The sequence below is a fragment of the Pongo abelii genome, chromosome 11, assembly GCF_028885655.2.
Source record: "Pongo abelii isolate AG06213 chromosome 11, NHGRI_mPonAbe1-v2.0_pri, whole genome shotgun sequence".
NCBI classification, from domain to species: Eukaryota; Metazoa; Chordata; class Mammalia; order Primates; family Hominidae; genus Pongo; species Pongo abelii.
In genome coordinates this window covers 103,594,316-103,619,197 of record NC_071996.2, presented here as the reverse complement: position 1 = coordinate 103,619,197, position 24,882 = coordinate 103,594,316, and the positions used below count along the sequence as shown (strand labels likewise).

Here is a 24,882-nt window from a genome sequence, read left to right as displayed (position 1 = left end):
AGTGACTGAAGATCAAATGAATGAAACGAAACGAGAAGAGAAGTTTAGAGAAGAAAGAGTAAAAAGAAATGAACAAAGCCTCCAAGAAATATGGGACTATGTGAAAAGACCAAATCTACGTCTGATTGGTGTACCTGAAAGTGACAGGGAGAATGGAACCAAGTTGGAAAACACTCTTCAGGATACTATCCAAGAGAACTTCCCCAACCTAGCAAGGCAGGCCAACATTCAAATTCAGGAAATACAGAGAATGCCACAAAGATACTCCTTGAGAAGAGCAACTCCAAGACACATAATTGTTAGATTCACCAAAGTAGAAATGAAGGAAACAATGTTAGGGGCAGCCAGAGAGAAAGGTCGGGTTACTCACAAAGGGAAGCCCATCAGACTAACAGCAGATCTCTCGGCAGAAAATCTACAAGCCAGAAGAGAGTGGGGGCCAATATTCAACATTATTAAAGAAAAGAATTTTCAACCCAGAATTTCATATCCAGCCAAACTAAGCTTCATAAGTGAAGGAGAAATAAAATCCTTTACAGACAAGCAAATACTGAGAGATATTGTCACCACCAGGCCTGCCTTACAAGAGCTCTTGAAGGAAGCACTAAACATGGAAAGGAACAACCAGTACCAGCCACTGCAAAAACATGCCAAATTGTAAAGATCACTGATGGTAGGAAGAAACTGCATCAACTAACGAGTAAAATAACCAGCTAACATCATAATGACAGGATCAAATTCACACATAACAATATTAACCTTAAATGTAAATGGGCTAAATGCTCCAGTTAAAAGACACAGACTGGCAAATTGGATAAAGACTCAAGACCCATCAGTGTGCTGTATTCAGGAGACCCATCTCACATGCAGAGACACACATAGGCTCAAAATAAAGGGATGGAGGAAGATCTACCAAGCAAATGGAAAACAAAAAAAGGCAGGGGTTGCAATCCTAGTCTCTGACAAAACAGACTTTAAACCAACAAAGATCAGAAGAGACAAAGGAGGCCATTACATAATGGTAAAGGGATCAATTCAACAAGAAGAGCTAACTATCCTAAATATATATGCACCCAATACAGGAGCACCCAGATTCATAAAACAAGTCCTTAGAGACCTACAAAGAGACTTAGACTCCCACACAATAATAATGGGAGACTTTAACACCCCACTGTCAACATTAGACAGATCCATAAGACAGAAAATTAGCAAGGATATCCAGGAATTGAATTCAGGTCTGCACCAAGCAGACCTAATAGACATCTACAGAACTCTCCACTCCAAATCAACAGAATATATATTTTTCTCAGCACCACATCACACTTATTCCAAAATTGACCACATAGTTGGAAGTAAATCACTCCTCAGCAAATGTAAAAGAACAGAAATTGTAACAAACTGTCTCTCAGACCACAGTGCAATCAAACTAGAACTCAGGATTAAGAAACTCACTCAAAACCGCTCAACTACATGGAAACTGAACAACCTGCTCCTGAATGACTACTGGGTACATAATGAAATGAAGGCAGAAATAAGGATGTTCTATGAAACCAATGACAACAAAGACACAACATACCAGAATCTCTGGGACACATTTAAAGCAGTGTGTAGAGGGAATTTACAGCACTAAATGCCCACAAGAGAAAGCAGGAAAGATCTAAAATTGATACCCTAACATCACAATTAAAAGAACTAGAGAAGCAAGAGCAAACACATTCAAAAGCTAGCAAAAGGCAAGAAACAACTAAGATCAGAGCAGAACTGAAGGAGATAGAGACACAAAAAAACCCTTCAAAAAATCAATGAATCCAGGAGCTGGTTTTTTTGAAAAGATCAACAAAATTGATAGACCACTAGCAAGACTAATAAAGAAGAAAAGAGAGAAGAATCAAATAGATGCAATAAAAAATGATAAAGGGGATATCACCACCGATCCCACAGAAATACAAACTACCATCAGAGAATACTACAAACACCTCTATGCAAATAAGCTAGAAAATCTAGAAGAAATGGATAAATTCCTGGACACATACACCCTCCCAAGACTAAACCAGGAAGAAGTTGAATCCCTGAATAGACCAATAACAGGCTCTGAAATTGAGGCAATAATTAATAGCCTACCAACCAAAAAAAGTCCAGGACCAGACGGATTCACAGCTGAATTCTACCAGAGGTACAAAGAGGAGTTGGTACCATTCCTTCTGAAACTATTCCAATCAACAGAAAAAGAGGGAATCCTTCCTAACTCATTTTATGAGGCCAGCATCATCCTGACACCAAAGCCTGGCAGAGACACAACAAAAAAAGAGAATTTTAGACGAATAACCCTGATGAACATCGATGTAAGAATCCTCAATAAAATACTGGCAAACCGAATCCAGCAGCACATCAAAAAACTTATCCACCATGATCAAGTTGGCTTCATCCCTGGGATGCAAGGCTGGTTCAACATACACAAATCAATAAACGTAATCCATCATATAAACAGAACCAAAGACAAAAACCACATGATTATCTCAATAGATGCAGAAAAGGCCTTCAACAAAATTCAACAGCCCTTCATGCTAAAAACCCCCAATAAATTAGATACTGATGGGATGTATCTCAAAATAATAAGAGCCATTTATGACAAACCCACAGCCAATATCATACTGAATGGGCAAAAACTGGAAGCATTCCCTTTGAAAACTGGCACAAGACAGGGATGCCCTCTCTCACCACTCCTATTCAACATAGTGTTGGAAGTTCTGGCCAGGGCAATTAGGCAGGAGAAACAAATAAAGGGTATTCAATTAGGAAAAGAGGAAGTCAAATTGTCCCTGTTTGCAGATGACATGATTGTATATTTAGAAAACCCCACTGTCTCAGCTCAAAATATCCTTAAGCTGATAAGCAACTTCCGCAAAGTCTCAGGATACAAAATCAATGTGCAAAAATCACAAGCATTCCTATACACCAATAACAGACAAATAGAGAGCCAAATCATGAGTGAACTCCCATTCACAATTGCTTCAAAGAGAATAAAATACCTAGGAATCCAACTTACAAGGGATGGGAAGGACCTCTTCAAGGAGAACTACAAACCACTGCTCAATGAAATAAAAGAGGACACAAACAAATGGAAGAACATTCCATGCTCATGGATAGGAAGAATCAATATTGTGAAAATGGCCATACTGCCCAAGGTAATTTATAGATTCAATGCCATCCCCATCAAGCTACCAATGACTTTCTTCACAGAATTGGAAAAAACTACTTAGAGTTCATATGAAAACAAAAAAGAGCCTGCATCGCCAAGACAATCCTAAGCCAAAAGAACAAAGCTGGAGGCATCACTCTACCTGACTTCAAACTATACTACAAGGCTATAGTACACAAAACAGCATGGTACTGGTACCAAAACAGAGATATAGACCAATGGAACAGAACACAGACCTCAGAAATAATACCACACATCTACAACTATCTGATCTTTGACAAACCTGACAAAAACAAGAAAAGGGGAAAGGATTCCCTATTTAATAAATGGTGCTGGGAAAACTGGCTAGCCATATGTAGAAAGCTGAAACTGGATCCCTTCCTTACACCTTATACAAAAATTAATTCAAGATGGATTAAAGACTTAAATGTTAGACCTAAAACCATAAAAACCCTAGAAGAAAACCTAGGCAATACCATTCAGGACACAGGCATGGGCAAGGACTTCATGACTAAAACACTAAAAAGTAATTGCAGCAAAAGCCAAAATTGACAAATGGGATCTAATTAAACTAAAGAGCTTCTGCACAGCAAAGGAAACTACCATCAGAGTGAACAGGCAACCTACAAAATGGGAGAAAATTTTCGCAACCTACTCATCTGACAAAGGGCTAATATCCAGAATCTACAATGAACTCAAACAAATTTACAAGAAAAAAAACAAACAACCCCATCAAAAAGTGGGCAAAGGACATGAACAGACACTTCTCAAAAGAAGACATTTATGCAGCCAAAAAACACATGAGAAAATGCTCACCATCACTGGCCATCAGAGAAATGCAAATCAAAACCACAATGAGATACCATCTCACACCAGTTAGAATGGTGAGCATTAAAAAGTCAGGAAACAACAGGTGTTGGAGAGGATGTGGAGAAACAGGAACACTTTTACACTGTTGGTGGGACTGTAAACTAGTTCAACCCTTGTGGAAGTCAGTGTGGTGATTCCTCAGGGATCTAGAACTAGAAATTCCATTCGACCCAGCCATCCCATTACTGGGTATATACCCAAAGGACTATAAATCATGCTGCTATAAAGACACATGCACACGTATGTTTATTGCGGCACTATTCACAATAGCAAAGACTTGGAACCAACCCAAATGTCCAACAATGATAGACTGGATTAAGAAAATGTGGCACATATACACCATGGAGTACTATGCAGCCATAAAAAAGGATGAGTTCATGTCCTTTGTGGGGACATGGATGAAGCTGGAAACCATCATTCTCAGCAAACTATCGCAAGGACAGAAAACCAAACATCGCCTATTCTCACTCATAGGTGGGAACTGAACAATGAGAACACTTGGACACAGGATGGGGAACATCACACACCAGGGCCTGTCGTGGGGTGGGGGGAGGGGGGAGGGATAGCGTTAGGAAACATACCTAATTTAAATGACAAGTTACTGGGTGCAGCACACCAACATGGCAGATGTATACATATGTAACAAACCTGCACATTGTGCACATGTACCCTAGAACTTAAAGTACAATAATAAAAAAAAAGAATAAGAAAAGCATAGTATAAGCAACTTTATACCAATAAACTTTACTGACTAGATGAGATGGGTGATTTTCTTGAAAGACAAACATTTTCTAAATTGACTTGCAAAGAAACCAAAAACTTGAAAAGCCCCATATCTATTTTAAAAATTAAATTCATAATTAAAAACTCCAGGCCCAAATTACTTCTTTTGTGAATTCTACTAAACATTAATGAAAAACTACCAATTGTACAAACTCTTTCAAAAATTGAGGAAGACAAATGCTTCTCATCTCATGAGGCCAGCATAACCCTTGTCAAAACCTATCAACGGTTTTTGTAAGAAAATTAAAGACCAATATCCCTTATGAACATAGCACATAAATTTTAAAGAAAATATTAGCAAATCAAACCCAGCAATATATAGAAAGAATAATACATCATAACAAAAATTTTTTTTAGGAATGCAAAGTTTGCATTAGAAAATCCACTGAAGTCACTGTATTAGTAGAACAAAGGAGAAAAATAATGATTCTCTCTAGAAATGCAAAAAAATTATTTGACAAAATTCAATACAAATTCATTATAAAAACTCAGAAAACCAGAAAAAAGGGAACTTCTTCAGCTTGCAAGAAAGGTGCTAACTTTTCAATAGAAAAAGACAGATGCCTGAAGATGATGAAATGACACCTGATGGACTTATATAGCATTTTAAATATAATAGAATTTGAAAGTAAGGGTATAGAAAAAGATATATCATGGAAATATTATACCAAACAAAGTAGACTTTAAAGCAGGAACCATTGCTAGAAATTAGAAAAACAAATCAGTCCTAAATGTATGAGTACCTAATAACAGCTTTAAAATACATATAGCAAAAATTGACAAAACTAAAAGGAGAAACAGATGAATTCATAATCATAATGGTAGACTTTAATAAACTTCTCTCAATAACTGACAGAATAAACAGACAACAGAAGCAGGAAGGATATGGAAGACTATAATGAACAAACTAGACACAGCTGCCATACATAAAATACTGCGTTCAACAATTGCAAAATACACATTTTTTTCATGTGCATCCCAAATACTTACCAAATTAGATCAAGCTTTGTCCTAATGAAATTCCCAACATACTTCAAAAATCTAAATTCATTTTAACTATAGTACCTAATTATAGCAGAATTAAGCTAGACATCAACAACAAAAAGTAAAAATAAAAATACCCATCAGCTTAGAAATCAAATATACTTATAAGTGATCCATAGGGTCAAATAAAAAATCAGAAAAAAAAATCTTGAACTAAATAATGATACGGTATATCAAAAACTGTGAATCTAGGAGACTGATAATGCATGCCTGTAGTCCCAGCTACTCAGGAGGCTAAAGCAGGAGGATCATTTGAACCCAGGAGATCAAGTCCAGCTTGGGCAACAGCACATGAGAACTCATCACAAAATAAACAAACAAAAATTGTGGAACACAGCTAAAGCAGTGATTATAGAAAAATAACCTTAAATGCTTATATTTTTAAAACAGAGGCTGAAAATTGATAATCTAAATTACCCCAAGGAGCAACTAATAAGAGTAACAATAATAATAATGAAAAGAAAGGCAAACCAGAAAGAAAGAAACAATAAAGAGCAGAATCAATGAAATAGAAAGCAAATATACTAAAACAACGTAGCTCCAAATGAGACCTTCACAAAGATGAATAAAATTGACAGACCTCTAGAGCAAGACTAATTAAGAAAAAAAGTGATGAAACACAAATAACCAACACTGAGAAAGAAGAAGAGAACCTCACTACATACCCAAAACACATTAAGCACATAACTTGATAATATTATGGACAATTTTATGCCAGTAATTTTAGATGAAATGGTCAAATTCTTTAAAAAAAAAATTAACAAACCTAACATAAGAAGAAATAAGAAATCTGAATATTCTTATACCTATTAAAGAAATGAAATGTTAGGCCAGGCGTGATGGCTCATGCCTGTAATCCCAGCACACTGGGAGGCCGAGGCAGGTGGATCACCTGAGGTCAGGAGTTCAAGACCATCCTGGCCAACATGGCAAAACCCTGTCTCTACAAAATATACAAAATTTAGCTGGGCGTGTTGGCGAGCATCTGTAATCCCAGCTACTCGAGAGGCTGAGACAGGAGAACCACTTGAACCCGGAAGGCAGAGGCTGCAGTGAGCCAAGAGCGCACCATTGCACTCTAGCCTGGGCTGCAGGAGTGAAACTCCACCTCAAAAAAAAAAAAAAAAAAAAGAGAGATGTTACCAAAACCTTTTCCACAAGAAAACTGCAAGCAGGCCCAGGTAACTTCTAAACGTTAAAGAAAAATATATATATATATCCTACACATATACTGCCATAAAACAGAAAAAGAGGTGTACTTAATTCATTTACAGTGACCAGCATACTACAAATACAAAAACCTGACAAAATCTATTACAAGAAACAAAAATTATACATCATTTTCATCAACATACAATGATGTAAAATGATGCAAAAATCTTTTTTAAAAATTAGCAATTACAATTTTGCGGCATATTAAAAGGATACTTCATCAGGAGCAGTTCATTGTAGAAATGCAATTGTGGTTTAACATTCAAAAATCTTTATAATTCATTATATGAATAAAAAATATTTAAAAATTCATAACATTAATAGAGAAAAGAAAAAATTAGTATCTACTCAATAGTGACAGAAAAAGCATTTGACAAAATTCAGTAGCTATTCGTGAAAAACTCTCAGCAAACTGAAAGTACAAGGAAACTTTCATAATCTGATTAAGAGAATCTACAAAAACCCAAGAGCAGACATCATATTTAACAACAGGAATACAATATTTAATAATGGGAATACAATATGAATGCCTGTTCTTACTTCTTTTATTCAATATTTAACAAGTAGCTGGCCGGGCATGGTGGCTCATGCCTGTAACCCCAGCATTTTGGGAGGCCAAGGTGGGCAGATCATGAGGTCAAGAGATTGAGACCACCCTGGCCAACATGGTGAAACCCCGTCTCTACTAAAAGTACAAAAATTAGCTGGGCGTGATGGTGCATGCCTGTAGTCCCAGCTACTCAGGAGGCTGAGGCAGGAGAATCACTTGAACCCAGGAGGCGGAGGTTGCAGTGAGCCGAGATCACACCATTGCACTCAAGCTTGGTGACAGAGCGAGACTCCGTCTCAAAAAAAAAAAAAAAAAAAAAATGTAGCCAATGCAACAAGGTAAGAAAAAATAAAAGCCAAAACCTGGAAAAAACAAACAAACAAATAAAAGAAAAGCTATATATTAGGAGGTTGGGGGGAATAAAACTGCCCTTATTCACAAATAGTAAAATTATATTCACAAACTATTAGAATAGCAAGGTCACTGGAAACAAGGTCAATGTCCAAAAATTATATTGCTATATATTAACATCAAGAAGAAAATTAAATTTAAAAAGCAGAGCTTCTCTGCCTATGGGGTAGCCATTTCTTATTCCTTTACTTTCCTAATAAACTTGCTTTTACTTTAAGGGTTTGCCTTGAATTCTTTCTTGCATGAGATCCAAGATCCCTCTCTTGGGGTCTGGATCAGGACGCTTTCCAATAACATCTTCTTGGCAAACCATGAAGGGATGATACTGAGGAGACCCCTGACCCAAAGGAAATAGACTGCAGCACCAATTGGCCAACTTTGGGTAAGTGGTGGGGTGCCCAGGTAAAGGATGGGATTGGGTTAGAGGCCCAACTTAGTGGAGTCAGAGTGTCTCCTAAGACAGAGTGGATTAAAGGCCCCTCTTAATAAAAGGCAAGGATGCTTCACCAAACTTCAGTCTGAGGCCCAACTTATGAGGGTTAGAGGCCCCCATCAGTAAATTCCCTCTTGGTTAAGAACAAATTTGGCATTATGGGATGTTAACCACTCTTCTCTTTGAATTAATTTGCCTTCCACTCTTTGCAGATGGCTTTGGGTGACAGGATTAGGCATGCACAGGTTCATGGGACATGGGGAGCTTTTTCCTCCCCTAAAGGGGGAAACCTGAGAGCTGATGGGACTGCTGGAAAAGATCCTTTCACAACTGACAAATGGCCACCTGAACTTTTGATTCAGTGTCATTGCATTGAGTGGGTCTTTCTCTGGCTTCCCTGAACTCTTTGTCTTCCCCACTTTGCCACAGGCAATCTCTCTCTCCCTCTCTCTGTCTCTCTGTCTCTGTCTCTGTCTCTGTCTCTCTCTTGGCCAGGAGTTTTGGGGTTGATATCACAGTTAGCTCTAAAAATTGTTTTGAGCAGTTAAAAGCCTTTGCAAGCTCAAAATTGGCTGCTGTAAGGTCCTTCTGGGAAGGGCAATGGAAACTGCCCAATGCTGTAGCTTACTGGCTAAAACTTTGTCTTTTCACTATAGCAGCTTGGGTTCAATTCCCAGCTTAGGGAATGAGTACTTTCTGGTTGATATCTGTGTGATCTTTATCATTTGTTGATTCTTTTCCCCTCCGTGTATGACTTCTGGCTTCCCTTCTTGAATCTTCCTTTCTCTGAGCTACCTTTGGAGATTCTGGATCTTATAAAAACTGCTTACCACCTCTTTGAAAATACCTTGTACATTCGTGGTTAAGTCATAACTTTAGGCTTACTGGTTTCACCTGGGAGGTTACCTTTGGTAAATTCAAAAGCGAGAAATATTGGCTGTTTGGCCTGGCTAAAATCAGGTAATGAGATTTAAAAGGACCTTTTAAAAGAGCACTATGACTAAAAGTCAGTAGATAATTAAAAGCGGATATTTGACTAAGCACGGTGGCTCATGCCTGTAATCCCAGCACTTTGGGAGGCCGAGGTGGGCAGATCACCTGAGGTTAGGAGTTCGAGACCAGCCTGGCCAACATGATGAAACCCCATCTCTGCTAAAAATAAAAGAATTAGCCAAGCTTGGTGGCAGGTGCCTGTAATTCCAGCTACTCAGGAGGCTGAGGCAGGAGAATTGCTTGAACCCAGGAGGTGGAGGTTGTAGTAAGCCAAGATTGCACCATTGCGCTCCAGCCTGGACGACAAGAGTGAGACTCCATCTCAAAACAAACAAACAAAAAAAGCGGATATTCAAGCTCTAATAGCCTGAGACTCCTTGGGGAAAACAGAGGAGGCACCACAGACCCTGTTTTGGGAAAAACCTGTTTACCTCATGAAACCCCAGGAATTGAAAGTTGATAGATCTCTCTCAAAATCTAAGGCTCTATTCTGTTTCGCATTGCGTTATCTGATGTTTTTGACTTTCGGGGGTATCAGAAATTCTTTGCATTATGAGAGAACATTGGGGTGTAATAATTTGGTAGGAAATATGCTTCTGGGGATAGCTAATGGCAGTTATGGCGGGGATACTCGGCTGTTTGCATGTTTGGATCAGAAAAGCATGCTCTTGGCCACCTGGAAGGTATGGAAATGTCCTCACCTCCCACTACCACTGAGAAATAAGACTCCCCTGGGGGATGGACTAATCGGCTTTGGGTTGTTTTGTAAAAAATGCCCAGTAAAATCATTGTACTGTCTTGTTCCATAGCATTTCTCATTTTTTGGGATCCAGGATCTGGTATAAAAATGGGACCCTTAATTTGGGGGGATTTATTTTGCCTTCCAGCTATGCCTGCTTATTAGGCCCTAGAAACTGCATGCTTGAAATAGAAACTTAAAAATTAGCAAATGAAAAATCTTACAACTACTGGATCTTCTTTTGTTTGTGTATTTATGTGTGTGGTGTGTGTGATAAAAAAGGGCTTTAACTGGCTTAAAAATAATAAGTGCTTAAATAAAACATTTTGTCAGAAAAGTAAAAAGTGTAATGCCTTTTAGTTCATGTGACTTAACTAATCTTTGGGAAAAGATTATAAAAAGTCATGGGAATGTGAATATTTTTTTGCCTCGTTGAGAGGGTTAAAAAATTGTTTTAATTAGATAGGATAAAGCTGAAGATTTGAGCAAGTTGTGGAGGTTTGTGAAAAATTAATCTTGTAAAAACGTTCTGTGTGAGAACATATTAAAGGGGTATTATTCAGTCTTTCCATAAATTGAACATTGGAATAAAAGAATAACAGGTTTTTCTTAGAGCACTGATCTGCTCTTTAAAAAAAAAAAAAAAATTTGTAAAGGGTTGTAAAAGGTTTGCGAATCTTACCTTAAGGTCAAACTGATTAAGACTGAATACATTTTTGTATAAGGTTTTATTAAGAATTGAGTTTGACATAAATAATACACTAATGCAGTGGTGAAATTTGGCTTATTTGGCATAAAAATCTTACAGGAAGCACTGTCGAATATGAAACAGTGTTTGTCTTTCTTTGTGCTTATATAAATGTTACTGGTATGTGTTCCCAAATTATGGAAAATTCCTATAACTCTGATATGGCTTAGTGTATGTTATTAATCATTATAACTGTTATGCAAAATTGTTGTATGTCATAGAAGAAACCAAAATTTCCTTGTCAATTGTGGCTTTAATAATGGTTGTCCTAACTAAGACTTTTTGTCACCTACAGACAATTGTCTTGTTTTAATCCTCTTCAAAAGGTAATTTATAATCAGCTATAGGACTTTGACAGGTGCTCTTGAATGCAAGTTTCTAGTAACTTTGGAGATTGTGACATTAGAATAGAGGAAAAAACTTCCAGTACTCATGGAGAGTGGAAATGTTCATGAATATCAAATAGGACAGTATTTAACTGCATGGACTGAACTAATGTAAGTCTGAAGTAATCTTTTTTGGCTTTTTGCTTGAAACGTTGATGATCTTTTGTTTTGTTTTTCAGTGTCAACAAAATTTTTCTTTTGAGCTATTTACAGCTTTTAAAAATTGAGTAAAGAATACTCCTGTGAACAAAATTTGGAGCATGTTTGTTTCTCTCTACCTGATTTCTCTAGAATTTGAAAACTAGTTGTAAATATTCTTAATTGATGGCAATATAGTTGTTTGTATAAGTACAATAAGAATCTGTTTTCTTTTGCAACAGGACACAATTGGAAAAACTGGTTATTTTACCAAGGCATTGACTGGAATGGTGTGCTTTCCTTTAAGGAATCAAATTTGACTTAGAGAGCCAATAAAGGCCCATTGGGAAAACTGGCCTCATACCTTGTCTACACAATCCCTGTACAGGTTTCTTGACCTGTGGTAAGTAAATAATGTCATTTTCTGACAGGCCCAGGAGCCCCAAGTTATCTTGGGACCTCAAGAAGAGAGGAATTTACTCAAGTTATAGGTATCGGAGGGTACAAACCCATGGCTGGGCTCGGCTTTAAAAAAGTCTCATCTGAGATTCCTTATGGAACAGTGTTCCATCAAAGCCAATTTAAAAAGAGCTTATGTTTAAAAAAATTATTCTTGCTGCACTTTCTATAAATAATCAGGCTAAATGTAAGACTAAAGCTTATTTTTGCAAACAAATCAGTTCTATTATGATTTGTCTTTAGTAAAAATGTGATACTGGAGAGAGAAGAAAATTATGTTTCAAGCACTATGATACACCTGTTATTGGATTCTAGTCTCATCAGTTGTTTTTGAGTTTTTTTCTGCAATTTAGACTGACTCTGGTTATTCCTGTGAACCCATCAGTGGTCTCTGGCTGTTGCTCAAAAGAAACAAGACGGACAGGTAATGTAGAAATCTCGATCAGTATTCTAATTCTGGGCACGTATTGGAATCAGTTAGTGACTCCCTATTAGCTTGGTTCCAACAATTGCCCAGTTCATGGAAAGCCTTCTTATTTAGTTTACTTGGGATAATTTTACTTATTTTGCTTTACTGTTGTAGAATATATTGCTATTGTACTCCTTGTGTAGGAATGCAGGATGGGCTTCCTTAATGTTTTCTGAAATGGTGCACTTATTAATCTTCCAGGTATCACCTTTTGTCAGAACTCAAGAGTTATGAATGGTCCTCACCATACTGTTGCCTTCTGACTGAGCTCCTCTCTACCCGAATACAAGAGACCCTAACAGTTAGGCAGGAATATCATCACCCCTATTCAGCCTGAAGAAGTTACAGAAGATGAATTTTCGTCCCTCTACAACCCTTAGGATTAAGGGTTCCCTTGTAAAAGGGGGCGGGGGGGTGGATATGTCAGAGGTATTTGAGCCAGAGCAACTCCGTCTTGAACAGCGGATGGGTGAAATAAGGCTGAGACCTTCTGGGCTGTACTCCCAGGAGGTTAAGGCATTCTTAGTCAATGGATGAGATAGGAGGTCAGCAAAAGGTACAGGTCACAAAGACCCTGCTGATAAAACAGCCTGCGGTAAAGAAGCCGGCCAAAACCCACCAAAACCAAGATGGTGACAAAAGTGACCTCCGGTCATCCTCACTGCTCATTATATGCTAATTATAATTTATTAGCATGCTAAAAGACACTCCCACCAGCACCATGACAATTTACAAATGCCATGGTAATGTCAGGAAGTTACCTTATATGGTCTAAAAGGGGAGAAAACCTCAGTTCCAGGAATTGCCCACCTCTTTCCTAGAAAACTCATGAATAATTCACCCCTTGTTTAGCATATGATCAAGGAATAACTACAAGTAACCTTGGTTGAACAGCCCATGCCACTGCTCTGCTTATGGAGTAGCCATTCTTTATTCCTTAACTTTACTAGTAAACTTGCTTTCACTTAAAAAACAAACAAACAAAACCCAGTAACATTCAGAATATCATTTAAGAATATAAAATAAAGCTGAGCACTGTGACACACAACTGTAATCTCAGTTATTCAGGAGGCTGAGGTAAGAGTTTGAATCTAGCCTGGACAACATAGCAAGACCCTATCTCAAAAAATATATTTGAAAAAGTATCTATATGAAATGAATAGAAATATGAGATATGTAATAACTCAATACAAAAAAACTACAAAACATGGAGAGAATATATATTATAGCTAAATAGAGTGATATATCATGTTTATAGATGGAAGAGTCAATTTTATAAAATGTCCGTTGTCCCCGCACTAAACTATATTCCACATAATCCTGGCCAAAAATTCTAGGTTATGTATGTGTGTGTGTAAACTGACAAGCTGATTCTAAAATTCAAGTGTAAATGCAAAGAGCCAAGCTAATGTTGAAGAATAAAAATAAATAAAATGGAGATTCACACTATCAAATAGCAAGACTTACTATAAAGCTAATAATTAAGACAGTGTGGTATTGACAAAAGGACTCACATAATAGAATAGTGAGTTTAGAAACAGACCCATTCATATCCAGTCTCCTTGATTTACAATACAGATGACACTGCAATGGGGTGGAAAAAGGATGATTGCTTCAATAAATGATACAAGGTCAATAAGATATCTACATGAAAAAAAAAATTATGACCCTTCCCTCCCATCATACCCAAAATTCTAAGTAGACTGAATATATAAACGTGAATGGAAAAATAATAAAATTTTTAGAACAGAACACCTTGTGACCTTGCAATCAATAGAAATATTCCTTTTAAAAAATGTATTGAGGTAAAAGATACATATATGACTTACATCTTTACCATTTTTAAGTCTACAGTTCAGTGGTAATGAAAATTCTCTTTCATTCCTCTCTCCTCCTTCCCAGCCTCTGTTAACCACCAATGTATCTTCATGAGATCCACTTTTTAAGCTCCCACATATGAGTGAGAATATTTGTCTTTCTGTGCTTGGCTTATTTCACTTAACATAATGGCCTCAGTTCTATCCATGTTGCTGCAAATGACAGGATTTTATTTTTATGACTGAATAATATGCTATTGTGTATATATCTTCCATACTTTATCCACACATCTGTTGATGGCTGCTTAGGTTGATTCCACATGTTGGCTATTGTGAATAGTGCTGCAATAAACATGGGAGTGCAGACAGCTCTTTGATACACTGATTTCCTTTTTTCTTTGGATATAAACTCAGCAATGGAATTGCTAGATCATATGGAAGTTATATTTTTAGTTTTTTGAAGAACCTCCATGCTGTTCTGCATAGTGGCTATATTAATTTACATTTCTACCAGTATACGATGATTTCCCTTTTTTCTTTTCTTTTTTTTTTTTTTGCTACTTAGTTGTTTAAGCTCCTAATATATGCTGGTTATTAATCCTTTCTCAGAGAGACAGTTTGCAAATATTTTCTCACATTATGTGTGTTGTCTCTTCACTTTGTTGATTGTTTCCGTTGCTGTGCAGAAGCTTTTTAGCTTGATGTAATAATCTTAATTGTCTGTTTTTGCTTTGGTTGCCTGTGCTTTTGAGGTCTTACACAAGACATTTTTGCCCAGATCACTCCTGAAGTGTTTCCCCAATGTTTTCTTCTAATGGTTTCATAGTTTTTGGTCTTAGATTCAAATCTTTTATCCATTTTGATTTGATTTTTGTGTATGGTGAGAGATAGGAGTCTAGTTTCATTCTTCTGCATATAGTTATCCAGTTTTCCCAGCACCATTTATTAAAGACACTATCCCTTTGTAAGTTCTTGGGACCTTTGTAGAAGATGAGTTGGTTGTAAATGGTGCATTATATCTAGTTTCTCTGTTCCATTGGTATCTATGTCCATTTTTATGCCAGTACCATGCTGTTTTGGTTACTACAGCTTTGTCATAAATTTTGAAGTCATGTAGTGTGATGCCTCCAGCTTTGTTCATTTTGCTCAAGATTGCTTTGGTTACTCAGGGTCTTTTGCGGGTTCATATAAATTTTAGGATTTTTCCCCCTTATTTCTGTGAAGAATGTCATTGGTATTTTGATATGAATTGCATTGAATCTGTAAATTGCTTTGGGTAGTATTTTCATTTTAACAGTATTAATTCTTCCAATCCATGAGCATGGAATATCTTCCCTTTTTTGGTGTCCTATTTCTTTCATCAGGGTTTTGTCATTTTCCTTCTATAGAACTTTCACTTCTTTTGGTTAGATTGATTCCTAGGTATTTCATATTTTTTGTAGCTATGACAAATAGGATTGCTTTCTTGACTTCTTTTTCAGATTGTCCACTGTTGGTGTATATAAATGCTACTAATTATGTCGATTTTGCATCCTGCAACTTTACTGAATTCCCTTATGTATCCTAACAGCTTTTCGGTGGAGTCTTTATAAGATCAGGCCATCTGCAAACAAGGCTAATTTGACTTCTTCCTTTCCAGTGTCGATGCCCTCTATTTTGTTTTCTTGCTTAGTTGCTCTGGCCAGTACTTCAAGTATTATGTTGAATAGCAGTGAAAGTGGGCATTCTTGTCTTGTTCCAGTCTTCAAAGTACAATGCTAGATGTGGATTTGTCATAGATGGCCTTTACTACTTTGAGGTATATTCTTTTTATACCCATTTTGATGAGTGTTTTTATCAAAAAGGGATGTTGAATTTTACCAAAAGCTGTTTGGCATCTATTGAAATAATCATACAGTTTTTGTTCTTGTTTCTGTTAATGTGGTGAATCACATTGATTGATTTGTGTATGCTGAGCCATCCTTACAACCCTAGCATGAATCCCACTTGATCATGGTGAATGTTCTTTTTAATGTGCTGTTGAATTTGACTTGCTAGTACTTTGTTGAGGATTTTTGCATCTATGTTCATCAGTGATATTGGTCTGTAGTTTTCTTTTTTCGTTGTGTCCTTGTCTGGTTTTGGTATTAGGGTAATGCTGGCCTTGTAGAGTGAGTTTGGAAGTATTCCCTCCTTTTCAAAGAGTTTTAGTGGGATTCATAATCATTGTTCTTTAAATTTTTGGTAGAATCCATCAAGTCCTGGGCTTTTCTTTTTTTGAGACAGGGTGTTGCTCTGTCACCAAAGCTGGAGTGCAGTGGTGTGAACACTGCTCACTGTAGCCTCAACTTCCCAGGCTCAAACAGTCCTCCCACCTTAGCCTCCTGAGTAGCTGGGACCACAGGATTAGCCTGACAGGATTAATTCTCACAGGATTAGCCACCACACCCAGCTAATTTTTTATTTTGTAGGGACTGGATCTTGTTATATTGCCCAGGCTGGTCTCAAACTCCTGGCCTCAAGCAATCCTCCTGCCTTGGCCTCCCAAAGGGATGGGATTATAGGTATGACCCACTGTGCCCAGCCTGGGCTTTTCTTCAATGGGAGAGTTTTTATTATAGCTTCAATCTCATTACTTGTTATTGGTTTGTTGAGGTTTTCTATTTCTTTATGGTTTAATCTTGGTAGGTTATATGTGTCCAAAAATGTATTCATTTCTTCCACATTTTGTGATTTGTTGGTGTATAATTATTCATAATTGTCTCTAATAATTATTTATATTTCTGAGGTCTGAGGTGTTACGTTTCATCTCTTGTTTGATTTTATTTATTATAGTCCTCTCTCTTAGTCTAGCTAAAGGTTTGTCAATGTTGTTTATCTTTTCAAAAAACCAACTTTTCATTTTATCTTCTATACTTTTTTAGTCTCAATTGTATTTATTTCTGCTCTGATCTTTATTATTTCTTCTGCTAACTTGGGATTTGCTTTGTTCTTGCTTTTCTAATTCCTTGACATGTATTTTTAGGTTGTTTATTTGAAGTTTTTCTCCTTTTTTGATACAGGCATTTATTGCTATAAACTTCCCTTTCAGTATTGCTTTTGCCATACCCCATATACTTTGCTATGTTGTATTTCCCTTTTAATTTAAGAAAATTTTTAATTTCCTTCTTACTTTCTTCTTTGACCCATTGGTTGCTTAGGAGCATGTTGTTTAATTTCCATTTGTTTGTGTATTTTCCAAAGTTCCTCTCATTATTGATTTCCAGTTTTCTTCCATTGTGAAGATACTGGATATGATTTATATTTTTTTGAACTTGTACAGACTTGTTTGTGCCTAGGATATGGTCTGTTCTGAAAAATCTTCCATGTATTGATGAAAAGAATGTGTATTCTGCAGCAGTTGGGTGAAATGTTCTGTAGATGTCAGTTAGACCTATTGCATCTAGTGTGCAGTTTATGCTGTTTCTTTGTTGATTTTCTGTCTGGATGATCTGTCTATTACTGAGAGTGGGATGTTAAACCCCCTACTATTACTGTATTGCAGTCTCTCTCTCTCTCCCTTTACATCCATTAATGTTGGCTTTATATGGAGCTGCAGTGTTGAGTGCATAGATATTTATAGTTGTTATATCCTCTGGTTGAATTGACCCCTTAATCATATAATGACCCTTCTTTACTGCCAGTTTTTACAGTCTTTGTAGTTTATCTTATCTGCTATGAGTACAGCTACTCTTGCTCTTGTTTTCTAGTTGCATGGAATGTTTTTTTCCATCCCTTCTCCACTTTCAGTCTATATGTGTCTTTATAGGTGAAGTGGGTTTCTTGAAGGGAGCACATAGGTAGGTCTCATTTATTTATCCATTCAGCTACTCTATGGCTTTTAACTGAAGAACTGAGACAATTTATATAAAAACCCACAAAAGAATTCTATAATTTAACTCCATTCTCCAACATTTTGTCTTTTAGTTTTATCAATTTACATATTTTTAAATTATCTATTAACAGGTTGGTATAGTTTTGATAAATTTATCTTTTGGGCTTCATGCTAGAGTTTGAGTGGATTGCACACCATAAATACAGTTAACAAAGGATTCTGGGTTTGTCTGTGTACTTAATTTTACCAGTGGGTCTTATACCTTAAAAAGTTTCCTTTTGCATGGTAGTGTTTTTTACTTTCAGACTGAAGAACTCCCTTCCACATTTCTCGCAAGATGGGTCTTGGTGGTGGTGAATTTCCTCAGCTTTTGTTTATCCGTGAAAGACTTTAGCTCTCCTTTAAATTTGCATGACAATTTGTTGGACACAATATTCTTAGGTGTCAGTTTTTTGTTGTTGTTTGAGTGCTTTGAAAATGTTGTTCTACTTCCTCCTGGCCTGCATGGTTTCTGTGGAGAAGTCTGTTGCCCCATGAATTGGAGCTCCTTTATGTTATTTGCTTCTTATCTCTCATTGCTTTTAGGATCTTCTCTTTGTCTTTGACCTTTGAAAGTTTGATTATTATATGCCTTGGAGTAGTCTTATTTGCACTGAATCTGTTTGGTGTTCTCAGGCCTTCCTTTACCTGGACATGTATATCTTTCGCATGTCTTGAAAAGTTTTCTGTTATTATTTCTTTGAATAAGCTTCCTATGCCTTGCTCATGCTCAGCTCTCAAACACTAATAATTCTTAGATTTGGTCTTTTGGGGTAATTTTCTGTATCTTGTAGGCACTCTTCATTCCTTTTCCTTCTATTTGTTTTTCTCCTCTGACTGTGTATTTTCAAATAGCCAGCTCACTGATTCTTTCCTCTGCTTGGTTCATTCTGCTATTAAGAACCCCTAAAGAGTTTTATAGTTCAGCAAATGTATTTCTCAGTTCCAAGATTTCTGTTTGACTTTTATTATTTTAATCTCTTTGTTAAATTTCTCTGATAAATTTCTGAGCTGCTTTTCTGTGTTATATTGGAGATCACTGAGTTTCCTTAAAACTACTATTTAGAATTCTTGGTCCAAGAACTCACAAACTGCCACTTCATTAGTCACTAAATTTCTGCTTTTTGTCCTTTTGGGAAGGTCATGGTTCCTTGTCTGCTGTAGTTTCTTGTGAGTATAAGTCTATGTCTTTGCCTTGAAGGATTATTTATTCCAGTTTTCTTTGTCCAGCCTGTTTTGGATTTTATTGAATATATCTGCCTAGCAAACCTTTTTTTTTTTTTTTTTTTTTTAGACGGAGTCTTGCTCTGTCGCCCAGGCTGGAGTGCAGTGGCAGGATCTTGGCTCACTGCAAGCTCCGCCTTCTGGGTTCACATCATTCTCCTGCCTCAGCTTCCTGAATAGCTGGGACTACAGGCACCTGCCACCACGCCTGGCTCATTTTTTGTATTTTTTTTTTTTTTTTTAGCAAATCTTTACTGCTAGTTTGCTGCCTCCTTTTTGGCTCTAGGTGGTGCCTTCAACCCAGGTTCACCTTGGAGCTAGTAAATGGTTTGACCACTGCCTGTCCCAAAATGGGGGAGGTCCCAAAGGGTTTAGGACAGCAGTGTGGGAAGGCTGGTTAGGAGTTCACACCCAGGGGGCCTGGGGAATGTACCTCCTACAACCACTCTCATTTGGCGCTTCCTTTGGCTGAGTTACAGAGCAGAATTTCTGGGCTGGGGATGGTACTCCAGCCTTGCTTGTTTGTTTCTGCCTGTCCTCAGGGATATTTCTCCCTTCAGGCACTCACAATGCTACCCGTCAGTTAAGGCAAGGACAGTTCTCCTGACAGGGAACTGAAGAAGGTGGGGAAGCTGGCTGACCATTTCAATTTTGCTTTTTCCAGTATAGAAACTGTGAGTTGAGGGGAGATTTTCCACATAGTTTGGGCCTGGCAGAATGGGAGGGAGGGGCATCGCACATGTGGAAGTGCAGTTCTCCTACCATCTGCTCAGAGTTTTTCCACCTCTCTTTGGCCCCAGGAAGTATCTCATCTAGCTTGAGCTCTGGGCTGTTGACGGTGGTAGATCTTGGCACTGTATATTTTGTTTTGTTTTGTTTTGTTTTGTTGGGGCAAGAGAAGCCAGCTTATCTTACACTGCCATTTTAGAACCAGAACCAATAAAGATTTTCTTAAAAGGACACAAAAATTAGTAACCAAAAAGGGGGGTGAGGGAGAAGATACACACCTCCCTGCCACAAACAAAGTTGGATTTCATAAAGAGCTACTGGTCATCTAAAGACACCATTAAGAGAGCAAAGGGGCAAGCCACAGAGTAGAAGATACACGAAGAATATGCCAGGCATGGTGGCTCACACCTGTAATCCTAGCACTTTGCAAGGTGGGCAGATCACTTGAGGTGGGCAGATCACTTGAGCTCAGGAGTTCAAGACTAGCCTAGGCAACATGGCAAAACCCTGTCTCTACAAAAAGTATAAAAATTAGCCAGGCATGGTGGCATGCACCTGTAGTCCCAGCTACTTGGGGGACTGAGGAGAGAGGATCGCTTGAGCCCAAGAGGTCAAGGCTGTAGTGAGCTGAGATTGCACCACTGCACTCCAGGCTGGGTGACAAAGTGAGACTCTGCCTCACATACAAAAAAATGTATAGAAAGAACACCTTAAAAAATATGACAGATAACCCAATAGAAAGTAAACATATGAAAATATACTTAACTTCTTAATTATCAGGAAAATTAAAAATAAAACCTCAAAATGATACCACTACACATCCCTCAAAATGGCTAAAATGAAAAAGACAGACAATAACAAGAATTGTTGAGGATATAGAACAACAGGAATCCTCATATATTGTTAGTAATAATGTAAATTGGTATAACTCCTTTAGAAAACTACTTAGCAGTTTCTCCTGAAGCCAAAGATAGATAGATAGATAGATATATCTCCCAAGTAATTCTACTCCACACTATATACCTAAAAGAATGTGTGCATACCTTCATCAAAAGGCATATATGTGGCAGCCCTATTTGTAATAGATCAAAACTAGAAAACCAGGTCAGGTGCGGTGGCTCATGCTTGTAATCCCAGCACTTTCAGAGGCCGAGGTGAGAGGATTACTGGAGGTCAGGAGTTTGAGACCAGCCTGGCCAACATGGTAAAATCCTGTCCCTACTAAAAATACAAAAATTAGCCAAGCAGAGTGGTGGGTGCCCATAATCCCAACTACTTGGGAGGCTAAGGCAGGAGGATCACTTGAACCCGGGAGGTGGAGGTTGCAGTGAGCCAAGATCGTGCCACTGCACTCCAGCTTGGGTGACAGAGCAAGACTCTGTCTCAAAAAGCAAACAAACAAACCGGAAAACCAACAAAATGTTGACCATAAGAAGAACGGATACATTGTAGAATAATCATACAATTGAATACTATACAGCAATGAGAACAAATAATTTACAACTACATACAGCAATATGGATGAATCTCACAAACATAATGCTGGGCAAAAGAAGACAGAGACAAACATACACACTGTATAATTTCATTATATGAAGTTCAAAACCATGCAAAATTAATCGATCTATAATTAGAAGTCGGTACAATATTTATCCTTGGATAGGTGTTGGGTAGTGGGTAGTGACTAGAAGGGGACACAGGGAAGTATCTGAGATGTTGGTAATATTCCGTTTCTTGTTCTGGGTATTCGTTACACAACAGTGTTCACTTGGTGAAAATCCACCATGTTTGAATATGTATAATATACTTCAAACAAAAGTTCACTTAAAGACACACAATACAATTTTTTGGAGGACAAGTTGACACTTGATTTGCATATCTATATGAAATAATATGTGCATAATGACAACATACTTTTGAAAAACTACTAAGGATCTAATAAACAACAAAATTTACTATTTTAAAATTACAACAATTAAAATGTACTGGTACAAAATGGTAATAACACACATAATAGGCAAGTCAATGGAACAAACTACAATGAATTGAAAGTGATACAGTAAATATGAGAATTTTTTACTATGGTACAGATAGCATTTCAATAAATAAGTGCATTTACTTGTGCACTTAAGTAAAAGCATTAAATCTATAAGTTATATACAATAGAAAGAACATTTTCTAAAAGAGACAACAGGATTTTGGTCAATGCTATCAATTCATTCAATCATTTCGCCTCTCTGAGCACCACTGACAGACTTGTAAGATGACAGATTTAAAATAGGGTGCTTTCTATAACTTATAATCAAATTAATAAAAAATGAGAATTGTGCACACGAGGAGAAGAGCAAAGACAAAAGTTAGTTTTGTTTGTTTGTTTTTTTGAGACGGAGTCTCGCTCTGTTGCCCAGGCTGGAGCGCAGTGGCGCAATCTCGGCTCACTGCAAGCTCCACCTCCCAAGTTCACACCATTCTCCTGCCTCAGCCTCCCGAGTAGCCAGGACTACAGGTGCCCACCACCATGCCCAGCTAATTTTTTGTATTTTTAGTAGAGACGGGGTTTCACCATGTTAGCCAGGATGGTCTCGATCTCCTGACCTCGTGATCCTCCCGCCTCAGCCTCCCAAAGTGCCGGGATTACAGGCATGAGCCACCGCGCCCGGCCGGCCGACAAAAATTAATTTTAAAGCTTAGGACAGTACACAGGATAATAAAGGTAGAAACAGTCATCAGATTTATCCAGCAAAAATCAATACAAGGCCAGGAGTGAACTAGATGAAAAGAAAAAAAAGAACTGTAAAGTAGCAAGACATTACAAATAAACCTGGTTGGGGGATTGACCGTAAGTTTCCTTGAAGTCCTAGAGAAACAACCTATAGCGAGACACTACAAACCACCTCATTTCTACCTTAGTAGATAACTACAGGTTGATGATCCTGAACACTGTACAATACACACAAACACTAATTGTGTTATATAAAATCTATATACTCTGAACTAGTGTAATTCAAGCCCATATTTACCTTGCAAATGGAAGACGCATCAATTTGCACTGTTTACTAATTCGTTTCTTCTTGCTAGCTGACAGTAGAAAGGAACTCTGATGGAACTATTTTTGAAAAGAATAAAGAAAACAAAGTTTCTAGCCTTATTAAATCATGTTAGTTATCACAGTACCAAATTATACAATGACATTAATAGTAAAAGAACAATTCTTGCATTTATCTTTAATAGTTTAATGAGAATAATGTGATAATAAGGTTAAAACACAGTTCATCCTTAATCATGCCAACAAAAGATAATCACTGCCAATATTTTGGTATATAACCTCAACATTCTTCTATGTGTAGGAATAAATACATGACTATACCTACACAAATACAATATCTTTACATACATGCAATATGTTCATGTCTACATATGTATTATATAATATTTTACTGAATTTTATAATACATCTTTTAAATGGCTTTTTAAAATTCAAAATCTGGGTGATTTTAATATATCTTTTATATATTTACTTATCCATATTTCCAAATTTTCAGATACAAACATGTTTTAATTATTAATAGAGACCAGAAAATTAGGCAACACACAACCATGTTTTTTATTACAGAGCTAAGCTGTAATAGAAACAAGGGAATGGTGCCAAATTATCAAGCTGATTTTAAAATTCATAGGAAAATGCAAAAGACCTAGAATAACTAAAAAAACAAAAAAAACTTTGAGAAAGAAAAAAGTTAGGAGGGTTACAGTAATTGAGACAGTATAGTATTAGCATAATGATAGACAAATAGATCAATGACACAGAACAGAGAGTCCAGAAATGGATTCACATATATTTGGTCAATTAATTTTTGACAAAAGCACAAAGGTCAAAATGGGGAACTTAAACTTCCACACTCACCAGGCTATAATAAGACAACTCTCTTCCAAATCAGCAGTACCATCAGAAAAGGCTTGGGACAGCCCAGTGTTAAAGAGTACATCCCCGCCCAGCAATGTCAGTGGAGGACATATTTGGATCACCATCCTGTTTCATATTCTTTTTATGAGATGGTCAGTTGGGTATAGCCATTAAAAGAAGGCAGAGACTCAGGAAAAAAATAAAGTTTATTATACTTGCGGGTCCTACAGACAAGAGGTACAGCAGGCCATGCAGAGCCACACAGAAAAGACACTAGGATGGTCAGGAGGCAGAAGATGGGAACGAGGGGAAGGTTTAGGCCAGAGCCTATTATTGGAGTTTTCATAGGAAAGGCAAGACAGGGCAGGGTGAATAGTCTAGAATTGGCTAGTTTGAATAATTTTGGCAGGCTCTAAGACATAGGAGAGGTAGGTTCCTGGTTGCCTAGTACCTGACCCTGGGCCAATCAAAGCAGAAGACCATTGCTTCCTGAGATATAAGGGCCAGACAGGGGAGATATGGCTCTGGATTAGTTAGCTTGCATATCAAAAGTGCTATGGTTTTGAATGTCTCCTCCAAAACTCATGTTGAAATTGAATTACCATTGTGATGGTATTAACAGGCAGGACTTTTAAGAGGTAATTAGGTCATGAGGGGTCTGCCCTCATGAATGGATTAATGCTGTTATTGCAGGAGTGGGTTACAGGAGTCTGGTCTCCTTTTCTGTCTTGCATGCTTTCTTGCCCTTCCACCTTCTATCATGGGATGACACATGCCAGATGTCAGCATCATGCTCTTGGACTTCCCAGCCTCCAGAACTGTGAACCAAATGAATCTCTGTTCTTTATAAATTACCCAGTCTTTTTAGAGAATGAAATCTCA

General features: G+C 37.4%; 1 protein-coding gene across 2 annotated transcripts in view; it reads right to left on the bottom strand.

Moving 5' to 3' along the window:
• Window positions 1-24,882, bottom strand: part of SGO2 (shugoshin 2) — a 59,016-nt gene that overhangs the window by 18,031 nt on the left and 16,103 nt on the right. For both annotated transcript variants that reach the window (XM_024243639.2, XM_024243640.3), the window contains exon 5: window positions 23,117-23,202. In XM_024243639.2, the coding sequence (XP_024099407.2) occupies window positions 23,117-23,202 (86 nt within the window). The remainder of the gene's footprint in view (window positions 1-23,116; window positions 23,203-24,882) is intronic.